The sequence below is a fragment of the Acromyrmex echinatior genome, chromosome 2 (assembly GCF_024713525.1).
Source record: "Acromyrmex echinatior isolate Ae372 chromosome 2, ASM2471352v2, whole genome shotgun sequence".
NCBI lineage: Eukaryota > Metazoa > Arthropoda > Insecta > Hymenoptera > Formicidae > Acromyrmex > Acromyrmex echinatior.
In genome coordinates, this window is record NC_141853.1 from 15,379,435 (window position 1) to 15,388,890 (window position 9,456).

A 9,456-nucleotide genomic window follows, 5' to 3' on the forward strand; every position below is an offset into this window, starting at 1 on the left:
AAAGAAATTAGGCTGTTTGCGCGATGAATTTTTATTAGACGCTTCTTGGTCAAAATGAAAAACGTTTTTAATATTTTAAATAAAATAACGAACAATAAACAATTATTACTAGCAATTTATTTTATATATTACATATTGATTGACCCTATTTATTTAGTGGCTATTCAAAATTTATTTATTGCGTAGAAATTTATTATTGAATTGGGAAAGACCGGAGCCGGTTGTCATACGAGATTGATTATTAAAAAGTTAATAACTCAATTAGTATATTCAGCAGAGCATTCTCTCCTTTTTATTGTGTAGATTGCTAATATAATATTAAATTGTTGTATAAAATGGACGCAATCTAATTGATATATACATATATCAATTTTAATCGTTAATAATTCGATAAATAATGGTCTGAATTAAAATTAGGAAAGAAACTTTTAGTTCAAAATTCCATTCTCTTTCACTTTTAGAAATATTTATTTAAAATTATGGGACATACATATAGTATTTCAAAATCTTATATCCATTTTTTTTTTCATATAAAAAAATCATTATTCACACAAAAATAAACACACACACACACACACACAAAATATATATGACACTCGTCCCAATCTCCCTATAAAATATTGCTTCTCTTTAATTAAAAAAATGTAATCGGTAACTCACTTGCTATTATTACTTTTAATCTAATTTAATTAATCAAATAATACGTAATAGAATATGACTATAGCCAGCAGTTATAATCAGTAAAATAGATGTTTATACGATGAAACTCTTGCAATACTAATCACTTGACGTTTCTCGAACTTAATATTGAGCTATTGTAAGTCAACTGCGCAGCAATATCAATGTAATCGATACCATATGTGACTTGCTGAGCTTGATATTGAAGCAATGAAAGTCAATTGCACAGCAATATCGATATATTATCGATTAAGTGTATATATACATATGTACAATATATACATATATATATATAAAAGAATTATATTGCACAAAATAAGATGCATTATTGATGTTTTAGTGAAAATAAATCTCACGGTAAAAAATAATTCATCACGGTAAAAAAAAGAAATTACGCAACTTTTTATTTGTTAATAAAGCTTACAAATTATGAACAAATGAATATCTAATTTTAATTAACGACTTTAAATAATGGTTACATCTAACTTTTCCGCGCAAAGAAATAAGGAAGATAGATCCTTATACTAACCGTGTAATTATTTTGCGTTGAGAAAATGTAGATAAGGATGTGGCGGTACGATCTCTTCTCTGTTGTTAATTATATCAGAACTCATGTTTTACGACCGAACGGTCAAAGAACTTTTTCGTATCATGTGGCAATTTTAGGAAGGCGTAAGTGTCGCGAGGAATGGCCGAGCGTCGGCGCCGAGAGAGCTTACAATCTCTTCCTAGACGGTACACTACTTCTGATACCATTGCTGCTTATGAGTTTGGCTTACTCACTGATAGCGATAAAACTTTGGCGTGGCTTGAAACTCGAGATCCGACAGTCATCGACATGTACCAGAAGACGTAAGTGAAGTGTCGCTTCGATATACGGAACGTAGATATGACAGTAGCAATTTTCGCGCGTCGGTATCGGGAGGGTCTTGGAAAAATATTTTCCAAAACTGCTACTATGTTAATTTCATTTTATTTATACTAATTCTGTTACAAAATCTATTTATTGGATGGAAAATTTATGAGATATATCAATATAACTTTTTTGGCCATTTTATTTTTATATTTGTCTGTATTATTAAGATTCAAAGTTGTAAACGTTATGAATTACAGTCGGGAGAATGGAATCTAACGCAAGGATTCGAGGCTCGAGTTACAACAACAATAATGATCGAGATGCAAGGACCACAATGGTATTTGATGCTTGCGGCCCGACTTCGAGATTGCGGCGCAACTTCTCGTCTTCCTCGAGGCATTTTCAAGGCGCTTCTCAAGGTGTACCATCTAGGGTGAGAAAATACTGAGCAAACATTATCTTGGAATAGAAATTCCGATTATCATGATCTATGTAATGAAAACCGAGGCCAGAAGTTAAACGCATTAATTGCTTAAATTATTTGATCTGTAATATTACTTTCTCTTGATTCTGTAACATTGGACTTGTAAGATCCGAATTTAAATAATGAATTCTAATATGAAAAAGCGAGATGAAATTATCTTCTTACTATTTTTCATAACGGATATTTTAAAAATTGTTTTTAAAAAACGCATACAAAAAAACCTGAAATTTAATAGAAATTTTTATCAAATAAAAAAATAAGATGGAAAGAAATTAAAAATGTGAAATTTTTATTTTCTTTCAATATATTTGTATTTTAAATACTTCATGAGATTCAACATTACGATTAGCGTGATTGGATTCTATTTTATTCATTGTAAAGCTTAAAATACGTAATTAAACGTGACATTCAATAAATGTATTAAAACATATCTGTATTAATAATATTGTAATTATTCTCGAGATTAATACTAAATTCTATTATTTTCATTACCACTTTATTAATTAACAACAAGATCGTGGTTTCGATTGTAATTTACGAAAGTGACCAACTGCATCATTAACTTCCTCTGGCTAATTGAGATTTCATGATCCAATGAAATAGCTCGCGGCTAAACATCAGATAAATTCACGCAATTAGGATAGCAGATTAATCTATCTACCGTCTTGAGAACCTTCACACCGAGCGTATGTAGTAGTTAACCGAGACATCGCGTTTCTCTTCCTCTTTTTCCAAAAGAAGATGCGGTTACCACGGACAGTAGTTTCCAGGGTGCTTACTGGCAAGTGTCACGGTACAGATTTGTCTCAGGCATCCCGGATTCAGATACGAGCGAACGGAAGTGGCTGCTTAACGCGAGACACGAAGGATATCGCTAACGAGGATCAGCAGGATTCACCTTGTCCACTCACCAGACAACACGTGATACGTAGTAATTACATGGGGAAGAGCATCGAGGCGAAGAAGAAGGTACATACAGAATCCTGATTGATCGAATTGGATTGCTCTCTCAACAGAGCAAATCACAATTTCCGTATCAAATATTTAACGCAAGATCACATGTGAGCCTTGCATGCATATAAAGCGCGCATTGTAAGTTCCCTCGCCGTAGCGTTCGGCATTTCTCGTTTCTACGAAATCGTGGGATCTGGAGCAAGCGTCGGAAAAACGCCTCGCCTGGTGCACGCCAAGCCGCAAGATGTTTATCAGCTCTTCGTGGCTGTATTAACCTTTTATTATCCACTTGGGGCGCGACTCCCTCCCCCAAAGAATCCTATATTCCTACTTTGCAAATACAGAACATAATATTTAGAGAGACCGTAATATTTTCCATATATTTGCACGTAAGACGATTTAATCTCGCGCACACGGGACATGCCATGCTTAAGCGAACCGACACTCGTGATACCGGAATATACAACAAGACAACACTCGCTTTATGTAATATGAGACCCAGTTAGAAACATGTTCACCTGAAACAGGTGAACTGTGCTCACCACTTATTCATTAAACGCGAAATACCATCGGTGTTGCAGGTGATCAGGATGCTCTTCGTAATAGTCCTCGAGTTCTTCGTGTGCTGGGCACCGTTGCACGTAATCAATACGTGGTACCTTTTCTCGCCCGAACTGGTGTACTCGGTTGTCGGTAGCACCGGCATTAGCCTAGTGCAATTGTTGGCATACGTCTCGAGCTGCTGCAATCCGATCACGTACTGTTTCATGAACAGAAAATTTCGCCAAGCATTCCTCGGGCTCTTCAACTGCCACCGCTGTTGGAGGTAAAAGTCTAGATGAAGCCATGCGTATACGTTTTTCGTTACAGTGGCGATTTAAAAGGATTTATCACGACGTAAGGCGAAGCTTCACCATCAAGTCGGCCCTCTTTACGAGTTGTTTGGCTGATGGAGTGCAGGATTAATTTCGCGGAAGATACGTCGGGCTTCCGCAATCGGATAGAAAGACTTGCAATTACGTAACAGCCGTTCTTAAGCCCCAAACTTGCTAATACGTTTTCGCCTTTAGACAAAAATCATAAAGTGACGAAGTTTGTTCTATAAAATACTTTTAAGTTAAATATAAAACATAATTAAAATTATAAAATAGTATGTGCATTAAAGTCTCCGTAGTAGTACTCTGTTAATGAACTTTGGATAATATTTTTAAAAGTACCTCGGGAAAAAGAAAGGATATATTGATTCAATTGCAAGATTTTTAAGGAAAAAGTCACACGAATTAACGTCTGATGCAAATGTTTTTAAACTGAAAATAAACTTTCGCGTAAACGAGCGTGCATTTTATTTTAGGGTAGGTTGCAGACACAGCGACATCGCAATGGCGGCCACCGGAAATGCCGGACAAGTTGGCAATAACAGCGAATTAAGTGGAAACGACTCAACAGTGTATCTGGGCAAAGCGTCTCTCGCCGCTAGATCAGGTATCATTGCTAAATTGATCATTTTGTTATACGTATTATATTCCCAGATATTCGATTGCACACAACACGAATCCAAATTTCCAAGATTCTATTATGATACCGTGATATTATGCAATACAGTGTATACATAACGACCAGAATTTCATCAAATTATCATAGTATTATGCGATGTCGTCACATTCAAGATTTTGTCGTTTTATCACGTAAAATTTTAAGAGATTTTTTTTATTTGTTTTAAAATCACGGTTTTTCTATTCATGCCTGATATTTATAAAAAAAAAATAAATAAAACAAATATTTACCTCTTGTTTAGTCTGGTTGATAACAGTTTACTGAAGCATCAACGTGATCGATAATGGTCTGCCACATCCGCTAGCTACTCATGGTACACGTTAGAGTTCCCGCGATGTAATTTCCACGATACCGGTTTACATTAACCGTGTATATATATACCGTACATTTCCCTAAACTTTTGAATGAACAATTAGTCCTGCTCTAATTCCTACTTGTCCAAAGCTTAATTATTGTATCCATCCTATGAAAATGCTCTTGGTCTGCGTGTCTGATAGTAAAATGACAATAAAATACAAAATCGCACGATGCAGGATTTAATACTACTAGATTTATTGTTTTAACAGATTTTCCATGAATAATACAGAAAAATAAAAGCAATATTTAAATAAATAATATTTCTATACAGCCGATATTAAACTGATATGTGAAATTAATCATTAATTTTTGAGATTTGGATTATAATATTGCAAAATATTATATAATGTTAATACATTTTGACATATTTTGCAACATGTGATATATAAAATTTAAATAATATTTATGATACTTTATCTGTTTGTTTTTAACGCAGTATATTAAGATTGTAACAGAATAAAATTTTCTCTCAGTATTTTTACAGAAAAAGTGAAAGTAAAATGTTTCTGTAAGAATGCTAACAAGGATATTGGCTTTGGAATTGGTTTTATATTACATGATTATGTCCAATTGCGAACTGAAACTTGCCATCTCTGCTTAGAATCTTAAATTACTGATATATACTTGAAAAATGAAAAAAGTCATTGTTATTTTAGTTATAAAAAAGGAACTAGTGGTAATCTTGAATTTAAACGCCACAAATTTCGAATACCATATGCATATAACTGATGTAGTAATGGATGTAGTACTTAAGCGGATTGTATATAACGTAATGAACAGTAATGATTGAATTTCATAGAAACTATAAGCGCTGCTTATCTCGAAATATTCTATCCGAACTTTGTGGAGATAATACTACACGGTTCTCCTTTTCTCTTTTTCTCTCTTTCTTTCTCTCGATGAATAAATGCATTGTCCCATTTTTATCCTCGAAAATTCACCAAGTATGCATTTCGTCGTAATCTTTATTTTATCTGTGCAAAATATTAACTCGTGTAAATGTGTGTAGGTATATGTGTGTGAAAAATGGTATGTATTTTAATAAGTGGTTTTCACTAAAACTGCTATATTCACTAAAACTATATATTCGGATAATTGAAAACTTGAATTATTCGAAATAATTATTATGCGATTACAAAAGATCACAACGAATCACATCTGAATTTTAATTTTAAAAGAGATGTGTTAACAATCTATGCGAATTTGCAAATTTACCTGGCACATAAATTTTAAGTATATATATTTTTATTATATACCGATTACAAAAAATACAAAAATATACAGTATTTTTTATAACTTTATATTCTGATTCAGATTATAGATATTTCAAAGATTCGCGTAAATTTGAGAACGTCAAGATTTGGATTATTCGCAAATCCAAACGAATAATCATCTCGAATTATTTGAATATCCGCAAAATCCGAATTGTTATTTACTACTCTATCGTCACTTCACGATAAGGAAATATTATTTCAGAGGTAGTGCGGTTGCTGGAGGAGGAAGATCGTGTCTAGTATAAGTCGTGTAGATTATGTGACGTGGCGGTGCGACCGAATGTATCTCTGCCCCAACCTCGTGAGGAGGAAGACTTTCTTCTGAAAATATCCTGGCCGCCCGTCGACAAGATCGCTTCTCGCACAAGTGGTAAGAAACCCGCACATGCCGAACCGTCTCATTGCTCATCGAGATCTTCCTGCGTGGACAATCTCCACTTCCTTTACGATTGACTGAAGTGAAACGTTGACGTGAGTTCCAATGTTCTGTGACGTGATTCCCAATGTTCTATATACGAAATCTTTGGCCTAACAGAAACTCAGATCTCATTTTTTTATAGCTTCAGTTAGATTATAAAAACCAATATCTGTATTAAGAAAAAAAATCCGTGTTGTGTCTTTCCAAATTCGCGTCGAGAATTATTTTTATATTCAAATTGATCGCGCGGTTAATAATTTTAAAAAAATCAATGCTTTTGTAGACATTTTAATCGAATAAAGAATAAAAATCTTATGGATATATAATAATTCTACATGTATGAAAGAAATTAATTTGTCAAATGTATTATAAGTACCTCAACGAACTTATAAAATTATTAAAATTAATACTTGTCAGTAGAGCGTTACGTATGATCGATTAATATATTCTTAATAACAATAATATAATATATATATTTCAAAGTGATGGACGTAAATTAAAAATTGTATTTTTGCATCGCAGTTTTTTCTTATCTTATCCTTTAAGTACAACAATAATATAATAACGCTATAAATATTCGCGATAGCGTAAAACACCGTTCCCTAAAGATTAATAATTAACCTGATTTTAACGAGATAATATCTTACGTTTGAATTAAAAAAATGACAAAATGCTTTCGGCAGTTCCACAGGCGAGCTCTTAACCTGGAGCTATAAAGTATATTTATCTAGTAAACACAGTTTTACGCGGAAAACAAACACAGTTATACCATTTCTGCTTAACGCCTGCTCATTTATGTTACTTACGCTAATTTTGAGAGACGGTTTTAAATTTCATGTTTGCGCGTACCTAGTTATTAAATATTTTACACTTATTGCAATTGCAGCATAAACCGCGGTTAATTCAATTTTGCATGATTTTCTGAAAATGGCGAAATTTCGCGCTTCGAGAAATGCCCGGCACGTGATGTTCAAGAATCTTTCATAAGGTACATTACTCAACATAGAAATGTGCCGTATGATACGTAGTTCGCATATCTTTCGTTCATATTTTTGATACACCTGTTGCACACGATTCATGGATCTGTCAAAGAATAACCCTTAAATGATAGCGTAAAGTATACAACCACATTACTTGTCCACATGGCGCATCAAAGTTGTATTTGTTCATGCTCTCTCATATTTATATAATGGCGTTTCAGTCTATCACGTTCGTGAAAACGTAAACGTTTCTCGTGTTACGTAACATCGCATCGATTTCGTGAAACGTAACCGTTCTAAAAGATTTACTTCATCTCTATTGTATTTCTGTACAACATACTTTTCAAAGAAATATTTTACTAATGAAGCACTGTATAGCAATATTTTATTAGTCAAACGTCGAGTTTCGTTACATTTAGAAAATGATACGAATATTTCAGCAATAAGAGAAGACTTTTTAAACGATACATTCATCGAATAACTGTGTTTGTTTAGATACATTTTTTAATCAATTTTATATGATATTTTAATTGCAATATACGTTATTTATTTATCAGAAATATTTAGAAAGATTTATATAAGTATATATCTCCCTCTTTACAAAACTATCACGCTCGTTATATTACATAAGAAAATATAAAATACTGCGTAAATTATATAATTATAATAAGATGGACATCGCAGCTCAACAGCATTAAAAAATAATTATTCGCGCAAAGATGCAAATTGTATAATAAGTAATAAAATGAACCTCACAACGTTTAATATTCTTCTGAAATATTCAAGAAACATTCGAAAGTTCTTCTTGCGAGATGTATATCGAAATAGAATAAGATTTGATCGACTTTACAGATAGATATTATGCAGAAATGTTTAATAAACTTTTTTCAACACAATTCTGTGGTCTGGATTATTTTTTGATCAAGCATCTTTCTTCGCTCTCTCCTGATCTTATTATTAGACATGTCCTTCAGTTCTCCAACTTTTCCTCCAACGACGTTGAAGAAGTGTTCCATTTTATTGTTTGTGCGCGTTGATTTCTAGGTATAGAAAAAGTTTCTGCGCTTTTCCGAATGGATTTTAAATCGAAGAATAACACAACTTTTTTACTTATGCTGACTAGAAAACACAGAGCAGATGAGGAATGGCGTTATAAACGTTTCATTGATTCCATTAATCTGAATTTATTGTTAATTATATTTAAATAATTTTATTCCCTCATTAAATTTGATATAACAAAAACAAATATCCATCATTTGGCGATATCGACATAAAATAAATCAAAGGAAAATCAATTATAAAATATATACTACAGCTTTTTTCTGTTGCGCAACCCATCGATTAACACAGAGATATCTATAAATTATATTTGTATGTGCTTTCATTCAATTTTTGGTTTTGTTGATATACTCGACGTTGTCAAAGGCTATATTTATTGCACTAGAAAATTGGTTATAAACTGCAAAGGGATTTTTGTATCATGTGTTTGCCGCGGATATATCACGGAGCACAATAAATAAGAGAACAAGAAATAAATTTAAAAAAGTTTACGCCCTTTGTTAAACTATACTTGTTAAACTATCTATATGCATTTCGACAAATCAAGCAATTATGAAGAGGAGTTTTTAATTCTTCTTCCACTGGGAAAATATATGCTAAACTTTGAAAATTAATAAAAAATTTAATTGAAAATTTCTCAATGGAATTTAATATCAAAAGATTCCCTCAATTTTTCCATGTACCGATCGTCACTCTCTTTTACACACGCACACTCTCTCTCTCTCTCTCTCTCTCTCTCTCTCTCTCTCACTCCTCTCCCTTTCTTTCTTAGATTAATAATTCTTTTACTGAAAAGCTTGGCGTAAAACTAGGTTATATCCAAACGCGCATGAGGTTTTATA

General features: G+C 32.8%; 1 protein-coding gene across 4 annotated transcripts in view; it reads left to right on the forward strand.

The window, feature by feature from the left end:
- LOC105147175 (cholecystokinin receptor type A) overlaps positions 1-9,204 on the forward strand; it is a 39,886-nt gene extending 30,682 nt beyond the window's left edge. For 3 of the 4 annotated variants that reach the window (XM_011058017.2, XM_087402704.1, XM_087402705.1), the window contains exons 6-11: positions 1,345-1,530; positions 1,792-1,967; positions 2,757-2,987; positions 3,554-3,798; positions 4,324-4,454; positions 6,360-9,204. In XM_011058017.2, coding sequence (XP_011056319.1) covers positions 1,345-1,530; positions 1,792-1,967; positions 2,757-2,987; positions 3,554-3,798; positions 4,324-4,454; positions 6,360-6,397 — 1,007 coding nt within the window. In that variant the 3' untranslated portion in view covers positions 6,398-9,204. The remainder of the gene's footprint in view (positions 1-1,344; positions 1,531-1,791; positions 1,968-2,756; positions 2,988-3,553; positions 3,799-4,323; positions 4,455-6,359) is intronic. The other variant, XM_087402706.1, reaches the window with a different exon arrangement.
- Positions 9,205-9,456: the final 252 nt, after the last annotated feature.